Source organism: Accipiter gentilis, chromosome 32 (assembly GCF_929443795.1).
Source record: "Accipiter gentilis chromosome 32, bAccGen1.1, whole genome shotgun sequence".
NCBI lineage: Eukaryota > Metazoa > Chordata > Aves > Accipitriformes > Accipitridae > Astur > Astur gentilis.
This window is the reverse complement of record NC_064911.1, coordinates 15,670,518-15,693,556: the sequence shown is the minus strand read 5'-3', so window position 1 is coordinate 15,693,556 and position 23,039 is coordinate 15,670,518. Positions and strand designations below refer to the sequence as shown.

At 38.4% G+C, this 23,039-nt stretch overlaps 1 protein-coding gene across 4 annotated transcripts in view; it reads left to right on the top strand.

Moving 5' to 3' along the window:
* Nucleotides 1–3,499: 3,499 nt before the first annotated feature.
* The window catches only part of GK (glycerol kinase), a 37,403-nt gene continuing 17,863 nt past the window's right edge, over nucleotides 3,500–23,039 (top strand). For 2 of the 4 annotated variants that reach the window (XM_049835329.1, XM_049835328.1), the window contains exons 1-12: nucleotides 3,500–3,674; nucleotides 11,554–11,627; nucleotides 12,282–12,388; nucleotides 12,963–13,040; nucleotides 14,039–14,118; nucleotides 15,150–15,287; nucleotides 15,804–15,913; nucleotides 16,517–16,583; nucleotides 18,784–18,819; nucleotides 19,448–19,515; nucleotides 21,053–21,095; nucleotides 21,787–21,867. In XM_049835329.1, coding sequence (XP_049691286.1) covers nucleotides 3,597–3,674; nucleotides 11,554–11,627; nucleotides 12,282–12,388; nucleotides 12,963–13,040; nucleotides 14,039–14,118; nucleotides 15,150–15,287; nucleotides 15,804–15,913; nucleotides 16,517–16,583; nucleotides 18,784–18,819; nucleotides 19,448–19,515; nucleotides 21,053–21,095; nucleotides 21,787–21,867 — 960 coding nt within the window. In that variant the 5' untranslated portion in view covers nucleotides 3,500–3,596. The remainder of the gene's footprint in view (nucleotides 3,675–11,553; nucleotides 11,628–12,281; nucleotides 12,389–12,962; nucleotides 13,041–14,038; nucleotides 14,119–15,149; nucleotides 15,288–15,803; nucleotides 15,914–16,516; nucleotides 16,584–18,783; nucleotides 18,820–19,447; nucleotides 19,516–21,052; nucleotides 21,096–21,786; nucleotides 21,868–23,039) is intronic. The other 2 variants (XM_049835331.1, XM_049835330.1) reach the window with 1 other exon arrangement.

The following is a 23,039-nucleotide window of genomic DNA, read 5'->3' as shown; positions in this document are numbered from 1 at the left end:
AGAACGTAGAATTGTTCGTTCTAATCTTCTTCCTCTGGATCTGTGAAAAGGTTCCCTGCATACAGGTGCCGCAGACAATCTGTCTGAGTGTAAGGGCATTGGCAGCCAAGGTCATGATCTGTTTGTTTGCTCCCTGAGCCAGTGAGAGAGACTGAATTTATCCACGTGTGCAGGCATATGCACTCTCACACATACCACTCATCTTCCCAGTAGGCAAAAGGGTGTATGTGACAGCGTGACTCATTCTCCTGGCACGCTGTATATACTTTATACCTACACCTGTTTCAGGCTAGTTCAAAATATTTGCCTTCAGCTCTTCCTGGGGGAACACAAAGATCAGACATCAGTAAGGAAGAGCACGATTTGACTGCCAAGCCCTCTCCATCACCAAGAGACAGAAGGGAAAGACATGTGCAGCTCTGGCACCCACTCTTTAATTCACACGGTATCACATGCTTGGTGTAGCCTGATACAGTCACATTTTGTCCTTAACTTGAGGTCAATAAAAAAGAATCAACCAGAAAGAGCAGAATGTAATTACCAACATCCCTCCATTCTGCTGAGGTGGAAAAAAACCCCCCACCAAACCAAACCCAAAAAACCCAAACCAAAAGCAAACAACTGGGTTTACTTCCTAGTGAAAAGAGTTCTTTAGGAACCAAATTATGTCGTCTCTGGAAAATGCATTGTAAATATTTATGTGCCTAATGAATGTGTTTCAAATGTGTTCACTACCTTAAAATATCCAAAAAAACAATGGGGCTATATTCAGAGGCAGAGAAAACTTCTATTCAAGTTCAGTCTGAAGAACAAGAGGTCAAAAAGCTGCATGTGGAGCAGCAGTTGCAGGAATCCACATTGCATGGGCAGTTGAAAACAAGCGCCATCTTCATAAATGTAATATTTTGGGGAACCAAATTCAACTTTGTTGTAATTATGTTCTCCCAAATCAATGGGAGCCTCCATTATTTCTGCCCGGCTCGAGAATGTTATAATAAGTATATCTAACTTCCCAAATCTCTCCCTCTGTCATGAATAATATATACGAGGCTCCCAACAAGCACTTGCTGGATATGAGCTTGATTATTTTTTTTTCCTTCCCATTTTGTTTGTTCTTCAGTGGGGGAATAGAATAGCTAACAACTTAAGCTGCATTGTGTAGACTTGCCTCAGTGAGCTCTGAGCCAGAAGCAGAAGTAATTAGTCCACACAGATATCCATGCTCCTTCCTTTAAAGGAAGCTAATTCCTTTAAAACTATCTCAGCAGAGTGTGTCCTCACACTGTCTTACTGTAAAGGTACGGCCACAGCTCCACTCTCCTTTCCCCTGCAGGCTACTTCGCTGGGACAGTGCCCACTACCTGTACTAAGGACTCTGCAAATAGTAACGCTCATATATTGTATAATAAATATCACAGAAAAAGAAAATGTTCTCTGCAAACATTGAATAGAACTGTAAAAGAAGGGAAAGTACACTGTTGAATGAGCTAGGAAGAATAAGCTAATGAGCTAGGAAGAATAAGCTATTCTCCCTGACTCTATATTTTCTAGTTTCAGACAAAATTCTTCCCCCTTCTGTCTGTCTTGCTTGCATGTCTGTTGCCTGTTAAAGAAATGGCACTGTTGCCACCCCTCCTGTTCCCGGTCTATGAAAATACACAGGCACTGCTAAAGAACACCCAAGAAAATGGTAGATCTGCACCTCCTAGAAAATTTCCATAACTCAGTAATCTTTATAAATTTTACATTTGCATGCTTGCAGTAGTATTTAATGTTTTGCATAAATATCAGCCACGGTATTGCTTCCTCTCTTTTTGGATCCTGAGAGACCTCAACCTTTGCTGAAAATAGTGATCTCTTATCTTGAGTGAAAATACGTTCAAAACACCATACGGCAGTTTTTAACAGAAATGAAGTAACACAAACCCCACGCTTTTCCTAGCAATTATACTAATGAATTCAGACTTAACTAAGATCCCATGAGATTAATTCCTTGAATCGCTAATCTACATGGAGATGCTGTAGTCTTGCATAAACTTTTCAAGTCACCTGCGGTTGTTGCCTGTGGCTTTGGAGTAGAAGCTGTCTGCAGCACACACCATGACAACTGAAGGATGTAGAGCGGGGTCTCTTGCAAAGCCAGGAGGGTTCGTCGTGACCTTCTTGTATGACCTGCTGTGGATCCTCCTCTATGGGTTTCAGCACATCCCTGAGCAAATTGGTCTCTGAACTACAGCTTAAGTTTTAAGAAAGGATACCAGTCTTGGTTATAAAATTTTAGAATAGTAGAAAATCCTTCATAATGTTTGGTAAGTGATTCCACTCTTGAGAAAATGCACCTTATTACTAAACTGTATTTGTCTCATTTCAGATTTTGTAATTACGGGCTGCAACTAAATCCCTTGCTATCTATTACACATTAGCAGCTAGTGCTGTTCACAACCCAACCAAGGCTCCTAGATGTCAGCTTAAGTACTAAAGAAGAAAGAAACGGTATGTTGGAAGTGTTGGGTGAGATGCCACGCAAAACATTATCAAGCGGCAGCAAACAGATTTTGCTTATCAGGCAGCAATGCCAACAAAACACCAAGAGTTTGGACAACTACCACTAATGGGGAGTTACAACAAAGACAAATTTATTTAATGGCGCCTGTGGGGGCTGAGTTGCTGGCTACGCGTGTCACAGGGTAACTTCTCGTGTGCTTTAGTCAGCGTTATTAGCTTTTGCAATTCTATCACGGGTCTTGCAACACCAGCAGTTTTTCTTGAAGCACTAGTTACCAACACATAGTAAGTAAGGAAGATCAAGATCCCATTTTTTAAAGCCAATGACTATTTCTGCTTGGCGCAGGGTAAAGCTTCCAGAGATGAAACTAGCTGCGTTGGGGCTGCTAACGTTTTTCGGCCAATACCACGGCTACGGTGACTCAGTTTTGAACGCCTCCTCGGCAATATTCGCTCTGTACAGAAAACTTCCAGCGGACATCCCGGCTTGGCACCTCCCCAGCGCTCATCCTCTGCGGCTGGATCCCGCCTCAGAGCGGCAGCGCCGGCGGCCGCGCCGGGACAGCCGGCCGGGCCCGCCAGGGGTTTCTTTCCGTTCTCCCCGATTACGAACGAAACAGGTTTCCCTCCGGGGAAGGCTGTAAGCGCCCCGGCAGCCTCGCACGGCCCTCCGCAAGACCCTCGCCAGAGCGGCAACGGACTCCCCTCAGAAAACACCTCAGCTTTCCCGCGCCTCCCCTCACGCCAACGGCTCCCGGCGCCGTCACGTGACACACACCCCCCTCCCGCCCACCTCTCACTGCTGGCCCACTTCCTGCCCTTCCCGCCCCGCCCCCCCCCGGCCTCCCCGCCCCCGCCGCGCCCCGACCGCTGGTTGGCTGCGACGTGACAATGCGCGAGGCAGCGCCCCCCGCCCGTGACAACGCCCCGCCCCCCCCCCCCCCCCCCCCTTTCCCGCCCCGCCGCCGGCTTCACCCCGGCAGCCACGCGCCGCCGGCCGCGAGCTGCCCGGGCGGTGTCGCGCGGCGCGGCCGTTACCCGCTGGCTGAGGCGATCGCTGAGGGGACCCGACCGGCGGCGGAGCGGGGCTCATGGCCGCCTCGGACCGAATGGTGCTGGGGCCGCTGGTGGGCTCCATCGATCAGGGCACCAGCTCCAGTCGCTTCCTGGTGAGCAGAGCGGGGGGCTTTGGGGCGGCCTCCGGGCGCTGAGGCGTGCGGGGGGGGGGGAGGTGAGGCGGCGGCCCCGCCGGCCGGAGGGAGCCGTTGCTTTCGCTCCTTCCCTCGCCCGCATCCTCGCGGGGTCCCTCCGGCCTCCGCTGCGCCCTTGGGGAAGGGCAGGGGGGAGCGGGCCGGCACAGGGCCGTGCTGCCGCTGCCCCGGCTCCCGTTCCCTTGCCCGGGGCCGGCATCTCTCTGTCACCCGGCGGGCCGGGGCTGCCGGGCCCTGAGGAGAAGCGGGCGCCGGTGGACACGGGGGTGGCGGAGCCGCCGGCCGGCGGACACTGGTCCCCCGGCGATCAGACCGCCGTCGCCTTCCCGCCGCGCTGGGGTTTGGAGGGGGGAGAGCGGAGGGGAGCGGGCCGTGCGGCGGTTCTAGCAGTGCCTGCCCGGCCCCCTGAGCAAGGCGGAGGCCAGCGTTTCTGGCCGCTGCTTGAGGGGGGCTGCAAAATCCTGCTGCTTCCAGCAGGCTGTGTTTTAAATCGGTCGGGTATCTCGCCCTGAATGAAATCAAATGGACAAGGTGCTCAGGCACTGGAGGAATAGATCGGCATGAGTTCAGTGACTGTGATTAGCTAGTGTTCAAACAATGCAATGACTCTGCTGTGTTCCCCTCTAAAACCTACTCGGGCCTGTTGGAGTGACTGCTGCAGTTCCGGAGGCTACAACCCTAATGTCAATGCATCCTGTGCACTGTACGTATTCAGGTGACTGAACTTGTACACCTTACGAAAGATGGGCTTCTTTAAACACAGGAGGAAGATAGTTTGTTTAAGGATGAGGTGATGAATATATTCATCATATATATAAGCCCTTTAGTTCAAGGATCGAACATATTTCTATCTTATGCAATAGACAGTAACTAATGTTGTTATGATATATGAAACTTACTATATAAACTTCCTGCTTGCAAATCTCTACAAATGTCCTGTTGCCTAGTCAGTAAGTCACGGTAATTAGACTTGGATCCCAGTGATAATTTCCACCGTGGAAGTGGAATAGAGATAATGACTAGATACAAAAAGTTGTCAAGTGTGCACAGTGTTGAATGGGGAAGATAAATGTTTTGGCTTGCCCTTGCTTTTTTCTTCTCTTTTTTTTTTTTTTAATGCTTCTCCCATGTGGAATGTTCTTTCATGAAGCAGGAGACTAGAATATCTTCTTGACCTATGTTACCATTATTACTCAATATCACGACCTTCATGGGATTGTCAAATGACAAAATACAGATCTGGGGGTGGAGAGAAACTACAAACTGACAAATGGCACCAGCGGACTGTATTGAATGCCAGTCAGGAGTCCTTTTCAGAAGTGAATTTGGAGAAGTTCCCTGTAACACCTGAAGATAAATTCTATCTGCTTTACATGTATGCCAAGTTAACTTCTTTTTCTTAGCCTAAAAGGATAACACTAGTAGAACTAAAAGAGACACTGCAAGCTTTAAAGTTGTACTCAAGCTCTTTTTACAAATATTTTTACAAGTTCTTCTAACAAGGAATTTCTTATGCTAGATGCATTCATCAGTGGCTTGTATACAGCTGGGTTTTTTCTGTCCACATGAGGTATGTTTCCTCTGAGGATTCAGGTGCTCCCACAAATAAATAAGAGGTCATAATTCTTTCCTTATTTTTTTTAGAAAGTGTATTGTGTCTGTCACTCTTCAATTCTTCTTGTATCCATCTTGGTTTCTCTCAATTAATTTCAAAATGCAGCATTGTCTTAAACTTGGCAGTATGATCAAACTATTATGAGAAATAAAGTTATGTGGATTTGAGCAAAAAAGATAGATCTGAATTAAATCAGAACATGGGGTAGGGTGGAAGAAGAGGGCAAAGTGTGCAGGGGCCTGCTACAAGCCGCATCAGTCATTCAGATAATAACATGTATCTGGAGAATTCTGTACTGGAAGGAGATTGCCACGCTTAGAAGAGAGACTTTGCTTTGAAATATTTTAAGCCAAAATGTAATGCGGTGCTCTCTTTACCTGAGTTGTTTCCTTGGCTCTCTCATTACCTCTCGATCTTTTACTGTTAGTTGTTTTGCATAGCTTTGTCACTGATAGCTCTTCATTTTTTTTTCGCTAGTGCTTCCAACAATTTTCGTCTTCATCAAGTCACCAGTCAAAATCAAATTGTTGGTTACTTTGCACGTGTCTATTCAGTAGCACAGTGCAACTGTTACCTAGTTTTAAAAGATGAACCCAGACATCTTTAACCTGGATTTTGACCAGGTTAAAGATGTCTGGGTGAAAAGCTGGCTGGTCTTTTTGGGGCCAAAGCGTAGTGTCAACAGTTCAGAGTCTAAATTTACAATTACAGGTGGCCAGTTTACAAGTAGTGTTCTGCAACAGTCAGTAGCAAGGGCTGATAACCCCGAAGTATTTTCCTCAGCAGCCTGGGGGATGGGTTGGAATGCCCTCTCAAGTTTGCGGATGACCACAGGGTGGAGGGAGAGGTTGACTGGAATTCCAGTTGGAGAAGGGGCCTGGCAGAAGGTTCATGAAGTTCAGCAAACTTTAGCACTTGGGATAGAAGGCTAAGAAACAGCTTGGTGAATAAGGACGTGGATTCCTGCTGGACAGCAAGTTGAATATGTGAGCAGTGTGTCCTTGTGGTAGTGAAGATTAACCACATTAAGAAAAGTACAGACTGTGGATCAAAGGAAGTAATTATTGCCATCTGTGTGGCACTTAGGAGGCAGCATCCAGAACACTGTGTCTGGTTTTGGTCCCCCCAGAGGAAGAGAGAGTCTGAAGAACTGGATTTCACCCAGCAGAGGATCACTAACATGATCACTGCGCTGCAGCACAAGGCATGCAAGGAGAGGTTGAGAGATCAGGGGTTGTTTTGTCACAGGGGAGTCTGAGGGTGTGTCTTCAGCCATCTAACCACAGTTTGTAGGGAACACAGAACCAGCCTTTTCTCAGGCGTGCACAGAGAAAGACAACAGGCAATGAACACAAGTTGCAGCAAGTGAAGTTTCAAACAGATGTAAGGAAGAAATGCTTCACTATGAGGGGCTCTGGATCAGGGGCCCAGAAAGCCTGTGGAATTTCCCTCCTTGCAGATGCTCAACACCTGACTAGAAAAGACCCTGAACAACCTGGTCTAATGTTAAATTTAAGCTTACCTGAGCAGTGGGTTGGGCTAGACATCCTCCAGAGATTCCTTCCAGAATTAATTATTCTGTGTATGGACACAAGTTTTGAGAGATTCTACTGCTTACGTGAATGAGGCTGTATGAGCACAGATGATAAAGAAGCACCAGAACTTAGGTGCATTTCTGTTACTGTCACTCCTTATGTATCCTTGCCTCTCACACACAATACACATACAGTTTTAGCTTATGCTACAGTTTTACCCTCTGGGGACCCTAATTTGGATCTTTTCTTTGCTAAGCTACTTGCTTTTGCAAAATAAACTGTAATTATTTTTGAGATCTCAACTTTTCTGTTAAGTTGGGTTGAACCTCGATAACAGATTCAGAGTTACCAGGGAGAGCGCAGTGCGTTAAGTACCACTGCAGTTGCTTCAGGCTCATTTTCTTAAAGATGGCAAGCAGGAAAATAAATTGACTAGGCTAAACAAGTGTAGCCAGATGACTAAATTCTGGTCTAGATGTTTTGCCAAATATTTGCATCTCTCATGTTCCATTTTATTTTGTTCAAGGATCATATCATAAAAATCCACTGTAACTTCTTTTGCTAGAAGTCTTGGGCTCAGGGGCTAATGGCCAGCTGAACCACTGCCTGATCTCTTGAAAGGTATTTGCTGGGTAAAGTCTTTCTGGCATTTTATCCAGGAACAGCAAGAATCAAAGTGTTCAGTGAAGTACACATCCAGTGAAGTACATAAACAGTACTTCAAGTTCTAGGTTTGCCAGTCAGCCACAGACAATTTTTTTTTCCACCTCAGAGGAATATTTCTTTCTTCCTTTACTTCACTTCCAGAAGAAACATTCAAATAAAGCTATATTGCACTGTAAGCATTATTTTCAGTAAGCAAAACCTGCTTTTAGATAAGGAAAAACTTAGTACCCATTGAGCTTACCCTTCAGAGGAAAATCCATTTTACCCCTCTACTGAAGTAACATGACCTTTTGGGAAAAAGCAAAACTGGATTGTATAGCTAACAAGATGGGTTAGAAATATTGCAAATACTTACAGTTTTTCCCTAACTCTTAGCTTTTTTCACTTAAAATACATTGTAGTTTTGCTTTTTATTCCCATAATCATAAGCACCTCCTTGAGGGAGGAGGGAGGTCTGTTCATCAGGAGCCTTCCAAGCAAGATAATTTCTAGGACACTTGTTAAACTGTACTTATTCATAAATTCTGACTGCCTGCTAATCCTAGTTAAATATGAAGGTGGAATTATTTTTTGCCATCCTTCCCCCAGTTGGGTTATTTCAATGCAATTTCAGAACTCCAGCTCTGAGCTTGTTTGCTTGCAAAGCCATAGCTGTTCCAGCTTAACAGAAACTCATGAAGATACAGCATAGGCTAACAGAAGTAGCTTTACTGCAGGCAGAGTTACATGGCAAAGCTTGAGAGTCATGAAACGTTACTTCTAAAATCTGTTTTCACTATTGTCTTTTCAGCTGTGCAGCTTCTTGCATCACTTCTATGAGCCTTATGTTTCAGTTTGTCTCATATTTCTTTTCATTCTTTGAAAATTGTTACAACTGATTCATCTGAGTTCTTTTCTACTAAAATGATGAGGACTCAATGCAATACCATGCAACTGTTTGCACCCCTTCATGTGATGTCATGTATTATATTAGAGACCCTATAAAGAGCTTGAATTAAGGGATCAGCGCTTGTGCTTGTCTGCTTGCTTACGTACAGCATAGCTAAGTAGGTCTTTCTTCTCTCCTCCACTATTGAGATTCAAGGCTCAAGCTCTAATTCTTTGTATGATAATTTGTTGGGAGTGGAAGGAGGGTGTTATTTATTGTTTTTCTTTAATCTCTCACCAGAGAATTCAGTACGTATCTGGTGGTTTTCACTGTCTTTCATCAAATCATCTCTGTTCAAGATAGCTCTACATGTCCAAATAGCCTAGACAATTCTTTTGTGACTACTGCTGATAAAATTAGGGCAAAACTGACTTCAACTTTTTTTTCCCCCTACAAAAAGTGAGAGATCAGTATCATAAACTGGAACCAGTTCTTAATGAATATGAACAGAAAGAAAGCAGTGACAGAAATACACTTCAAACCTGTTTCGACAGGAATGTATTGACCTTATCTGAATTACTCATACTTATTGTCACCTGTTTCTCTCTCTCACCACTGTCAGAGAGAAACAAGGATGGTTTGGGTTTTTTTTTCTGGCAGGAAGGTTTTTGGGGGGGTAGAGGAGCAGGGAAGGAGGGGAGGTCCCATTTGTTCTATTTATTCCCTACTTTGTTTATTGTCTTCTAGGTTTAAATGTAATGACTCATTTATGTTTGGCATCTTTTCCTGTATCAGAGTTCTATTTATCACTGTAGAACATGGTATTGTTCTCAGTGAAACTTTTTAATCCCTTGCCCTGAGGTACAGGGAGTGTCTGCTGCTTTTGTTGAGGATGTCAGAAGCTTGTGGTTTTGTTCGTGATGGATTAGGAGAGCATGTTTACCTAGCTCTTCTCTATGGGCATGAAAAAATCTATGCATTTGTAGCGTTATTGCTTCTGTTGAGAATTTATTGCTGTTATAACAGCTTGCTTAGAAGGAGGCAAAAAGCTGTGCTGTGCTAGAGCTTCACCCTTTATTACCTGCAGGTCACACAATCCAGGTTCAATGAATGACCTTGTCTAATTGAATCTGTATTTATTTCCTGCCAACAGTAGGAATCCTTATGCACTGCCTTCTGTTTCGAGGAATACTAAATGATTAATGGTGAATGGTTATCAAATGATATTTAACATTGTTAGGAGGTCAGATACACACAGGTTCAATAAAAAGTGTTCCATCTTTATTACAAAAACAGTAAATGTTACTATGCTTTTGGCAGAAAGTCAATTTCAAGTAAAAAAATCTTGCTGCATACATGCAGAACGCAATCTCTCCTATTAACTATGTTGCACAGTGTTTTAAGACCCATATCCCATTATACTAGTTCCCTCCAAACATGTAGTACTGACAGAGCTTACCCTTTTATTGGGATAGCTTCACGTCAGGCCTGAGCTGGTACATGAAACACAGACAAGTAAATATGGTATAAAGAATACAGTGTTGCTTTTTCTGTGTAAACCTTCCAACTGATAACATAAAACCATGAACATGTACCTTTTTAAGACTTCTTTTCTGGGCAGTGGAGGGGAAAAAATAGTATTTTCCAGAGAGGTTGTGCTGTTTCCATCCTTGGAGGTTTTCAAGACCTGCCTGGAAAAAGCTTTTGAGCAACCAGCTCTAACCTCATAGCTGACCCTGCTTTGAGCAGGAGGTTATACTAGAGATCTCTCAAGGTCCCTTTCAGCCACAATAATTCTATGATTCTAATATAGAACTAGAATGTTTCTAAACTTCAAAGTTTCACTCTAAAGATACACTTTAAGGTTTGAAAGAAACTGGAGAATCAGAACTTCATCTGCTCTTTGTCAGAAATGATCTAATAGTTTCAGAGTAAACTGTCTTATCTAAATGAAATCAAGAGTTTCTGGATTAAAAGCTTTAAGAGAAATTCCTAAAATTTGTGGAATGAGAAGAGAGCATTACCAAGGAAGTGTGGAAAAGATTCATTTGTCTCCTAGAGAGTGAATGGGTTTTGTACCCTTAGCACGAGAGTGGTTTCTGAATCTGACCCTCCTCTGCTTGCCATAAAAAGATAGGATGGTGTCCTACTGGCGTGTTGTGCAGTTCACCTGAGTCTGCTGTTAGATTTTACTTTCTAGGTCCCTGAATGTTCTTCAAGGAAAGGACTCTAAATGGTGTTAGTGAGAAAGAGCCATTTTCCCAGGAATGTCATCGTTGCCCAGTTAGTTACGCTGGTTTACTAATTGTGCAGTCAAGTTGGATGTTTTACTTGGTGTCATCTTAGCTTGGCCACAGTAGATTACTTTTGGAAACAGGCCACTGATGGTTAATGAAGATTGTTGTGTATTCTAGCAGAGCTTCTACTGCAAGGCAGAGCCTCTAACTCGTGATTCCTTAAGAACAGCCATTAGTATAGTCCTCAGGATTCTCTACTCTGCTGTTTTTTATTGTAGTATATCCAAATCTAAGTCACTTCTCTGCATATTCTTCTCTTTTTTTAATGTATCATGTTGCTGCAGTGACGTTCTTTTCTTGTCAGATTGTTCATAAGCTCTGTATCTGTAGTTTGCTTTGAAACGAACTGGGTTCTACCCAGGTGCTTTTTCTGTCTTCACAGTTTGGTCCCTTCTGTGATTTCTAAACTACATGTGATTGTCTGTTTCTCAAAATCACTTTCCCTAAAAGTGAGCTAACCCGAGAATAGGCATAGGTCTGGCATTAGAGTATCAGAGCAGGAACTAAAGAAAAGTTATTATGACTAGTAGTGGGTATTTTACAGAGAGGTATGTTCTAAAATGCATAATTAGTTTAATTTCTGCAACCTCCACAAGAAAAAATGTGGTTCTTTCCCAATCCATCAAGAAAAAAAAAGCAGTTATAATTCACAGAAGAGCTTACCAAAATATTCTTTGCTTACCTTAATTACTAAAGTTCATATATCTGAACCGAGGTTATATGGATATTTGGTTTTATGATAGAAAATGGCTATCAATTATCACAGCACTGTGTTTGTTCAAAATAATAAATGTTAATTTATTGTTGTTTCAACTTCTGTGTTCATAGAAAATTCTGTTGTGTGATTTATTTGCAGGTTTTTAATGCGAAAACAGCAGAGCTCTTGAGTCACCATCAGGTTGAGATACAGCAGAAATTCCCTAAGGAAGGGTATGAATTTTCTGTGGGTTTTTTATTTGCTTACATTTTGGTAGAGCTTACTTATTTTTATCTCTGAATGATCAAAACTGGAGTTGATTAATAATTATTAAGAACATAGTATCTGCTATAGAAGACTGTGTGGTAGGAAAAATGGCATAAAAAACCTCACCTTGGGTGTCTGGTATGTGCTCTGAGTTATGTAAACTAAAAATACTTGGTGTTTTACTCTGATCACTCATTAACATATTTAAAGTTTAAACTTTAAGGTTTAAAACTAAAGTCTCATTTAAGTGGTAAAGCTGGTCATTTTTACAATTTAATCGTAGTCTTCAGCTTAGTCCATAGAAACTGCTTAGTTTGTTCTCTGAGGTGTTTTTTTTGTTTGTTTGTTCTTAACTGACCTACCATTTGCTGCCAAAGCCCTCTGTATAGAATAAAACAAAACAAAATTCTTTGGTTTCTACAGATGGTTTTGTTGGGAAGATGCAACTTACTGTTTAAAAAGAGTTGGAAATTTATGACACTTTTTCTAGATATGTAAAACGTACTTTACATTTAAGATCAAGTCAAAATACTCAGCTGGATTTTCAGACTAGAATTTCTTTTTTTCCCTAAATGTAATTTTTTGTCTTTGTATTAACTGGTGTCTACTGTTTGTTAAAGATGGGTGGAACAAGATCCAAAGGAAATACTGAAGTCTGTCCATGAATGTGTGGAAAGGACCTGTGAGAAACTGCAACAACTAAACATAGACATCACTAACATAAAAGGTATTCCTAGTACTTAAGGGTAACTGAGGGCTTTAACATACTCATGGTTAAGCAAGTCAAATTCTCTAGTCTTTAAGTCAATAAATAGAAAGGTGGTAGCATGTGCTGGCCTCAAAGAAATGTTAAATTGGAATTGAGAGCAGTTTGTTTGGGAGGAATAATGAGAAAACAAGTCCTTCGTGTATATTAGCAATGCAGAATCTACAAAGTAGACTTAACCTAATCTTGCAAAGTCACAGAGACAAGTGATGAATGAAGAAATTCTGAAATTTAAATTAGGACTTACTGGGAAAAGCTAGTTTCTCTGTCAGTGTTGTTGCTGCCTCAGTTTGTGGCAAAAAAAGAAGAGAGTTTTTTTAACATTGTTAAGCAGCAAAAGTTGAATGATGAGCTTTTAGAAGTGATATTTCTAGATTATAACATGAAAAAGTTGGAAGCTTTTTATTTCCCATTTACTTTCCTCTTCTCCTTACCTGTTCCTCCCTCCTCTCCACCTCTCCCTCCCCTCCCTCATCCCCCAAAAGGGGAAAACAAACCTTCTGAAAAGGATACTTCTTTCTATTTTGTCCTGAAGCCATTGGAGTCAGCAATCAGAGAGAAACAACAGTGGTTTGGGACAAGACAACTGGAGAACCTCTTTATAATGCTATTGGTAACTACTATACTTTCTGAATATGTAATATCATGAGTGTGTTATAGAAAAATGCTTTCCTAGTTTCCTTTACAGACTTCATTGTGGCCTAGCCTACTAACTTCTTTGATTTTTTAATATCTGTGTCATAAACTTCATGTTTGTATACACCAGTCCAATTAAAAAAAAATATTCTGTTAAAATTATTACTTAATAGTTAATAAATCACTTAATGGACTTTTAACAAAAAACAATGTTCCTGAGGGGTTTTGTACATCTCTGGCATGTCATGAAGCTCTGACTTACACCTAATCAGTTCCTTTTAAATGAAGGAGCTTGCTAAATTTTTGGGATGCTTTTGATTTAACTTTAAAGGAAAAATGCATTAAGTAGGTTTCATGAGTACTTACTGATTTGGAGTTTTATTTTTAACTTACCTTAGCTTTTCAGATTATGTCAGCTGAGTAATGGTAATTGTCTAGATTTACTCTTTTAGGCCATGTCAAGTGCCAGATTTAGTTTAGCATAGTATCACTGAGAAACCAGGACTATTCTATATTCAAATATATGTTGTTAACAGCTTTTTATTGAGCCCAGCTGTACCTTGATAACTCTGACATAGCACTCCAGTTCAAAGTTTTCATAGGAATAGTAAATAATCAACCTGCTATTTGTTTTAACCTCTTAGTTTAATGACAGTCATCTGCTCTAAACAGCGTAGTATTAGTCATTTGCTTATGCTCTGACAAAGAAAAGTATATGTCCTATTATGTGGAAAATCCGGTTTGATTTCTCAAAGTGTTTGTTCTTCTAAATCAAATGAGTTTATCTAACAATTTTTAATTTTTACAACAATGCATTTAAAATCAATGGCAATACAGTATTCTTTCAACTCATGAAAAGCTAAAAATAAAGACAGGAATTTACTGGCAAGAGCTCTAGTTTTGTAGAAGCAGCTTGTACATGTCATTTTTCGTGTATTAAATCAGTTGATCAGTTAATTTTATTCATGTTTTTAGTGTGGCTTGACCTGAGAACCCAGTCAACAGTTGAACGGCTTCTTAAAAGAATTCCAGGAAAAAACAAAGCCTATTTTAAGGTAAGAGATATTCCAGAACATTTAAATAGTAGCTGAACTCTTACTGCTATGGTATATAATGTTTTCGAGATGTGTGCTTAAAATTCCCCAAAACAAAGTCAGTCAGTTGTAGATTCTAGTCACTTCTGAGCTTGTCAAATAATAAAAAATGTGCATAATACTCTACACCAATCTGAGACTGGAAAATGTTTATTTTCCTCAAAGTCAGTGGTAACACTCCTTACATATCTCACTAGAGGATTTAAATGACTAATCGTTAGTGAGATTTAATCATGTGCTACCTGTTCAATGATAAGTAAACGTCACACACAAAAATTGAGAGCAAGTAGAAAAGAACTGTTTGGAAAATAATTTATTGATGTGAAATATATTATCCTTTCTCATCTTATTCCTTAATATTGAAATTAATTGCAACCAATCTGAGAACTGGGAAGATAGTTTATAAAGAGCAATTTCATTCTTTTTTTTATATGGGTATATATATATATATATATATAACAATTTGGAAAATAAATGCTTGCAAAAAGGTGTCTTAATTCTTTGTTCTATATTTTCCTTGATTGAGTGTATAAATATTATATATTTTATATATTGTATGTTTTCCTGTAGGCAGGAAATGGGTGTCAAAAAGCATATAAACTTACTTGATTTTTAACTTTTCGTAGGATACAAATTCCATCTTCCCTGTGTCATGATGCTCATTTTTGTCATCGTTACTTGCTGTCTAGTCATATGGAGATATCCTAGATAAGACAGGACTTCTGCAAACAACTATTTCCATGTAAATGGTCTTTGAACTGCATTTAGATCAGCTTTGATCTTTGTCCATTAATGCACTGGTCATTTGTTTTTCATATTTTCAGACTTGTGTATTGTATGCTTAGTACTTACTTATATAACAAGTCTGTGTAATTTCCCTGAGGTTTGTGCCTTCGGTTTTTCACTTACTATCACCATTTTTATATGTAACTACAGTATTCGTGGAAAAGGTACTTGCTCGGTGTTTAAATTTTTTTTTTTGTATTTTACAGTTTAGGACTGGTCTTCCACTTAGCACTTATTTTAGTGCAGTGAAACTTCGGTGGCTTTTGGATAATGTGGAAGAGATTAGGCAAGCAGTTGATGATGGAAGAGCTATGTTTGGGACTATTGATTCATGGCTTATATGGGTATGTATTTGTGAGTTTATTATCACTCTTTTAAAAATTAATCTCCATATCATGCAAATTCCTGTGCAAAGGACTGTGACACATGAGGCCCACTGATCACACAGTGATGTCAATACAAGCTACTAAAGAAATTCCATCAAAGTTCCTTACAATATGAACTTTTACTGTCCCTGTATCACTATATTTTCTTTTTGTAGGTGCTTATGTGTAATTTACCACTTATAGGTTGCTGTAAAATTTTGCTCATGCTTTTGGAAAAGTCTTGGACTTTAGAAAGGTGTATTAGACACCTTTAAAATATAAGAACACAGGAGGTACTGTTGTACCCTTATTACCTCTCTCATGCCTTTCTTCTGCTATAACAGGTCCTCCTTTTTACTTGTTGCAGAAATATCAGAGTTCCCAGTCCCAAGCTGAAAGCTTTTTAAATTTAGAATTTATTTTTTTTTTTGGTAATGTGTTGAAGTAAACCTATCTGTTTTCTTGGCAAATACTGTTGATATTTATTTTGTTCAGAGTTTGACAGGTGGAAAGAATGGAGGTGTTCACTGTACAGATGTAACCAATGCCAGTAGAACAATGTTGTTCAACATTCATTCCTTGGAATGGGATCCTGAGCTCTGCCAGTAAGCTCAGTTTTTCAGTAATACTGTTATTTAAATAGATTCTACAAGTGATCTGTGAAGAAAGTAATTTAATAGTAAGAATCTCTTATCTAGACTAAGATCAGCAATTACTGTTGTATTTGCTGTTAGTAATTAAGATTCATTGTTATCCAGAAGTCCAAATTACAGCTGTCTGGATTAATTAAAAGTAGCGGATTTTTCCTGTAGGTGGAAGATGGGTTCATGGAAACAATGACGTTTAATAGTTTCTTTATTCCTTAATCAAATTTGTAAGGCAGTTACAATGGTAGTGTCTCTATTTTAAATTTAAATTTATTAACAACAATATTATAAAGGTATTGCTGGAAGAGGAATGACTTCCCACATGAAAGATTTGGATAAGTTTTCAAAATATTCATGTATATGCTGTTTTCCTCCATAATTCAGTGTTCACATACTGTAACAAGTGGAAGAACACACAGTGGTGGATTAAACTCTAGAAATCAAAGTTCCTTTTGTAGTTTTTTTTTTCTTTACAGCTTAAACTTATTGAAGAAAATAAATGCAAAATGCTTTCCTATTTAGCACTGACCATAGATATAAACTATTTTGTATTGTGTTCAGGTTCTTTGATATTCCTATGGAAATACTCCCAAAAGTACGAAGCTCCTCTGAGATTTATGGCCTGATGGTAAGTTTGCTTGTGTGTGTGTGAAGTTAATCTTGTAAAAATATAACTACATCAGTATAGATTTGACAGAATTTCCATAGATTAAGACTAGTGGCTTTTTCTAGACCAATATTGTTTGGTTTATGATTAGTAAGTCATTATCTACTCTTGTTTAATATTATATGAAGTTGAATATTTGTTGTTTTCTCTTTTAAGTGTCAAATAGACAAAGCAAGATGTGAGAAGTTTTTGATAAGGATAATAATTATTCTTACTTAAAAATAAGGATAAAAATTTGATTTTTTATTACAGTTACTTATTGATTTAGAAACTACCCATCAGAGTGCAATGTATAATCAGTAGATTAAAAGAATGAGATTGCTGTAATTAGAGCACAATATTTTTACTTCTTGTACAATTGAAAAGAAGAGATGAAAATCGCTATGGAAGTCTTTGTGATCTAAGAAGACTGGACAAGATGTGTAATGTCTTACTTCCAAATAACTGAAGGCAAGATTAGTCAGCTTCTGTGAACTGGAAAATCACAAGTGACACCTTAGATTGCCTTCTTTTTGAAAAATAAACTTCTCTTGCCATGTATATTTACATAGCACTCAGTAAAAAAAAATATTTTTGAATATCATGATGTCTTTTTAATCACACTGTTTCCAGTGCAGCTGTGAATATTACTTAGGAGTAAATCATTAATTGTTTTCATGGGGCTGAGGTTTCAAGTTTAGTTTGTTGCAGCACCAACTATTCTGAATCAGTGACATCTAATTTATTAGCTTCAGAATCAGATAAACTGGATGTTGTGATTTTGCATTCTTTTTCCTCATAGTTTGCCATATTGTTTACTAAGAACATATAGGCTTTTTGTAATTAAGACAAGTTATGGAGATTTTTATTTAAAATATAACTCTAACTTGCCTGAAATGTAAGTATTTTTGCTAATCTCTTAATGGAGATGCCACTGGAAGTCATTGCTGACTTTTAGTAATGTGATGGTCAGATGAGAGTGAGTTGTATTAAGCTGAATTTTTGAGGTAAATGGAAAAAGATACTACCTGGCAACTGAAACGTAATAGCTGGTCAATTTAAATGTGAACTTTTATTTCTCTTCCCCTTTCCTTCCATTTTTTTTCTTTTTCTTCCTTTTGCTGACTGTAGAAAATCTGTCCTAGCCTGGTGAGTAGAGTCTTCCATTAGGCTGACCACCTATATCTTATCCATTCTGTTCAGATGCTGTGCATTTCCATTGGTTTAAGGATTAGTAAAAGCACACTTTCTAGACCAATAAATTTGGTGGGTATTTCCAAATTTGAGATATTACACTTAGAGTTCATGCCAAAGTTGTTTCTAAAATGTAATCTTGATGTATGCATTTGCCTTAATTCGTAGGCCGCTGTTAAACATTCCTTTTTATAGTGAAGTAAAAAGTAAAACTACTGGCTAATAAATGTTGGCTGTCTCATTTTACGTCTCATTTTTAAATGAGAAAAGCGGGCCATTCTGTCTACAAATATTCATTCTATTATAGTGAAACATCAGATTCATGCAGGGTGTTTTATTGCATTTATAAACTCGATTATCTTAAATCCAGTTAATTAAAATGAGAATTAAAGAAAAAAAAGATTCAGATTGGAAATGCACTTGTATGGCCTTGTGAAAATGCATTTTCACAATTGCACAAAGAAACTAAAGAAAGAAGTAAAAATTGTCAGGATGTAAACTCCTTATGATACCTATTGCAAGAACGCAACTGAAAAACTGCATGGTCATGTTTGGAAGAAGTTCTATATGAGACTTAAGATGCTGTGTCTTAAAATGAGGCATCTGTCTTTGCTTAGTGTGTCATCACAATCACGTTTTTTTCTAGTGACTTTACCATTTTGCACTTTTGCATTTTACACTTGACACTGACTGCACAGATTACACTGAACCTAATTTTCTGTACACTATGATTTCAACAAAATTTATGTTAAGAACTGTTGAGGTGACATAAAGTATACCTGCAAATTTCCTGCTTTCTGTTTTTTAGTGTTTTAGGCATGAGCTGCATTAAGCTGAAGTCTAATGTACACCTGAACTGAACCACGTTGATTACGTGACCCTTCTTTGTTTTCCTTTGAGCATTACAAGTTTAGCTTCTTTTTCATTGCCTTAAACTGTAGTCATGGAAAGCTAATTTGGAACTTTTCTTTCTCTTTTTGCAAATCAGAAATCTGGAGCTTTGACAGGTGTACCAATTTCCGGGGTAAGTCCTGTTTCAATTCAGATTCTGGAATGAGAACCAGATACTGAATGAACATATCTTCACTGAAAGAACTTTAAGATGGGTGAATCCTGCTACAAATTCAGTTGATGTTTTTTTACTTCCTGTTAAACATGAAGTAAACTTTTGAAGTTGAATTATTAATTGACTGGATTCTTCATTACTAAGTTATAGTCTGGCTGTGGAAATACAGCTGACAGCTTTAATGCATATGTGTAGTGCTGTTGGAAACTTAGGATCTCTAAGTAAATGAGCAACATTACAAAATAGAAGCAAGTTCTGCTTTATATATAAAAGGAGTTCAGTATATGCATAATCCAGAAATGTTGGGCAGATTCTCAGCTTTTTCCAATACACCATGCATAAAGATAGAAAATTTTAATTTGATTTCTTTAAATTGTTCACCATAAGTAGCACCACACATTTCATTTGCAGTTCTTACAGAGGGGAGGGTAGTAAAAAGCACAGGTTGTCTCTATAGATTTTTCCTTACCTTCAATTATCTGCATGCTCCGAATAGATTAGAGTTATAGTTAATTATATCTGTTCATGTTTCTTTTTCATTCATGTGCAGACATTTGCTAAAAAAAAATAAATAATCTCTTTCCAGTGCTTGGGTGACCAGTCTGCTGCTCTTGTTGGGCAAATGTGTTTTCAAGATGGGCAGGCAAAAAATACGTAAGTTATTATGAAAGTTGTAAGATAACCCACTGTTCTGTTTTGAATTTAGTATTATGTTCTCTTACAAGCTAACTGCCAAATGCTTTTGTAGTTACTGCATAACTGCAGCTCTACCTTTTGACTGTGTTGACCTACAAAGTAAAGAGTGTCCTGACTTTTATAAATAGTGAAGATATTAAAGTTACATGACTTGTGAGGTATATTTTGGAACAGTCATTGTGAGGAAATATGTCTGTGTGACAGAAGGTTTTTCATTTTAAAATTCTCCAAAACACAGATTAAAACAGTTGCAGTATCATTTAAATTGTGACCTAAAGTTAAACAAATACAGGCCATGTGAGTTAGACTGCATAGACTTGAATGACAAAAAAACCACAGCATTGCTAGATGGGAAAGGTTCATTTCAGTCGCAGTGGTTAGTTTTGCTTCTGTGTCTAGCTCAGTGTGGAGAATTTCACATTTGTTTTTTTTCTATTTCTCAGCCTCTTAGTGTCCCTTGTTTAAAATAGCTGATCAGTTAAATCAGGCAACTGGTGTAATCAAACATTCATTTGAGGAAAAGCTCTCTGCTTAAATGACTTACTGTTCCATTTACAACTATGTGCTTAACTGAGCATGTAGGTACATACACAGTATGGGACTTTCACAGATTTAATTACACATTAATCTATTCTTGTTGCTAATTAACCTTCACTTTCTCTTTTATATTTATACACAAATTTAATGGTTAGTGGCCTTGTATTTTAGTATAACAAACATGATTGTAAGTAATATGATCAAAAAATTTTTGTAAGAAATACTTTCATAACACAACAGACCTTTTGAAAAAAAGGCAGCTAATCCAAAAGGTAAAAGTGAGATTTTTTAACCTATTTGTGTTATTGCTTTACGCTTTTTCTCTCCAAATGTAACTGAAGGCTATCTCAGTACTATTTTAAGCTGTTAATTTTCAGGGCATTAAAAAGGTAGGGAACTCATAATTTCTTAGAACAAGTTAGAGTGGATTTTAAGTATTTTGTACTCCTTTTATTAAACTTTGTCCTTATATGTGTATGTATGCACACATATATGTGATGTGGTCTTTGAATGAGAAATGTGCCATCTTTAGAAATTTTTGAACTGAATATGTTTAAAGAAAACTGTCTTCTTTGTGACAGGAACAAAGTTTCTTAAATTTTCCCCCTTAAAAACTTGAATTTAATATTGTGAAATATTTATTTTATAAAGTAGCTTTCATAATCGGCTTCAATTGAAGTAGGTAAACACTGCCACCAAAGAGGAATTCACACTTAGCTTTCAGCCGTATCTGCTCCTTGATCAACTATTACACAAGAAATAACCAGAGAGAGAGATGTGGGACTAGATTTTTCAGCTCCAGGCTGCATTTAAATAAACTTTTTGAGGGTGGTTTTATCATTAGCTAATAGTAACATAACCTTCAAGGGGCAAAAAGTGGAGTTATGGATTCATGAATTACCGTAACAGTTTATCCTTTAAACATCCTGGCTTTAACTTTGCTTTGCTTTCATGCTAGGTATGGAACAGGATGCTTCTTGCTGTGCAATACAGGTCAGAAGGTCAGTTGCATTTTTCAGTTGTTCACTTTTTTTTTACAATCTTTAATTTAAGTTCTTGAGTACAACTATGTATTAGCCTTTCTTAAATTTATTGATAACAATTATATTGCTAGAGATAAGGAAAAATGCATACGGAAATCTGAAGGAATAGAAAGTAATAATTTTTTCAAGTTGTTTCAGTAAGACTCCATTTCCTAGCTCTGTAAGTTTCCAAAAAGAACTTTTCATAACAAGTTTCTTGCTCTTTCCTTGTATATGTTTCTTAACCTCACCCAGAAGTGCTGAGTGTAGTGTTACTTAACCACATGCTTTTCTCCATGTCTTGGCTATTTTATTTCTTCCCTTCATTTTCTCCCATTGTTCCTTTGTAGTTGTAGTTGAATAAATAATGCAAAGCTTTGGCTTCCTTCTCATTCACCTCTCCTTCTGAATACCTGCAATTCTTTGCTATAAGGAGGCTGGAAAGATCTGAGGTAGCTTGTGGAAATGAGAGTTAATACCAGTGATCTGAGGGTTCTATCTTAGGTGTTTATTCAGAGTGACTGATAGTTTACTTTGTTTAAACTTTCCGTATTTCATTTTTTTCCCAGTGAAGGTTTTGTCTCTTGTTTATTATCTTTTGAATATTTGTATTTAAATATTTTCTGCTTCTGTTCATGCTTTACCTTTTCTTTCCCCTCTCCCCATTTAGTCTGTGTTTTCTGAGCATGGTCTTCTAACCACAATAGCTTACAAACTGGGCAGAGACAAACCTGTTTGTTATGCACTAGAGGTAAGTCCAGTAATTTCTTCTTTTTTGTAGTGATACCTGTTCTTGTTTACTTCTGTTTTCTAGTATCCTTATGTTATCTTCAGCTTCATGGAAATCAAAATAGCTTTGTGTTATAGTTTGTGTGCCTCAAGGCTTATGTGTGGTTTTGTTTATCCCTATCTTCAATCTATCACATAATCTAGTAAAAATATTTCTACATTGCATCATTTATATTTTCAGGGCATGATGGCTAAAGCATTTTTTCTGTTACAGTCTTTCAAATCTTTAATAAATGTTACATATAAATAAAAAAATTTATACTAAAATTGGATTTAAAAAGAGGGGGAAAAGTCTTCTCATAATAAAAGTCATAACTAAATGTCTTTGGAGTTTATTTCATTCTAATGGATTTTACTTCTAACTTTAAAAAATCTGAACCAGATTTCTGGGACAAGAATCCTCTAACAATTGAGATCTTTTTTACCTACTAAGACTTAGGTGCCTACTTCCAGAATTTAGTTCCTCAACTCTCCACACAACTCTGAGAGCATCCAAATTCTGTAGAAAATTGGATTTTTACTTTAACTTCAGGGTTCATTGTTCTAAAGCTCTGCTTCTGAAGCACAGATCAGCTGAGCACCTATTTGGCACCAAAGCTTCATTGGGAATAACAGAATGATTATTCTTCCATCTATGTTGCTTAGTGGGCTTGATCTAATAGTTATTCTCAAAACACGCATACTGAATTCTCTTCTGCTATTGAGATTTTGTAAAGAGCCTATGTTTTCCGTGTGAAACAAAGACAACACACAGGATTTTCTTCACTGGGAGAATAGTTTGTGGCTTACAGTGCTTTACTAGGATGTGGGAGGCTGTGTTCATTTCCTTTTTCTTCCCTAAGGAAAGTTGATCTTGCATTTGCCATATTCTGGCAAACTTTGGGGTTTTCATTTTGTGCCAGTGTGTGAGAGGTTTGTTTTATTTTTTAACCCATGCTCTTGAAGCAAGAACTGGTACTGTCTTGAGAGTGATTTGTATTTCTGCATGCTGAAACACATGCGTGTGTACTTTGCTTCTTCCTCATCTCCAAGTCTTTCATGATATTGGCTGAAGAAACGGCTTCAACAGAAGATATTAAGTGTCCTTTCTCCTGTATCCATGCTAGAATCATCTACAATCTGCTGGTTAAGACA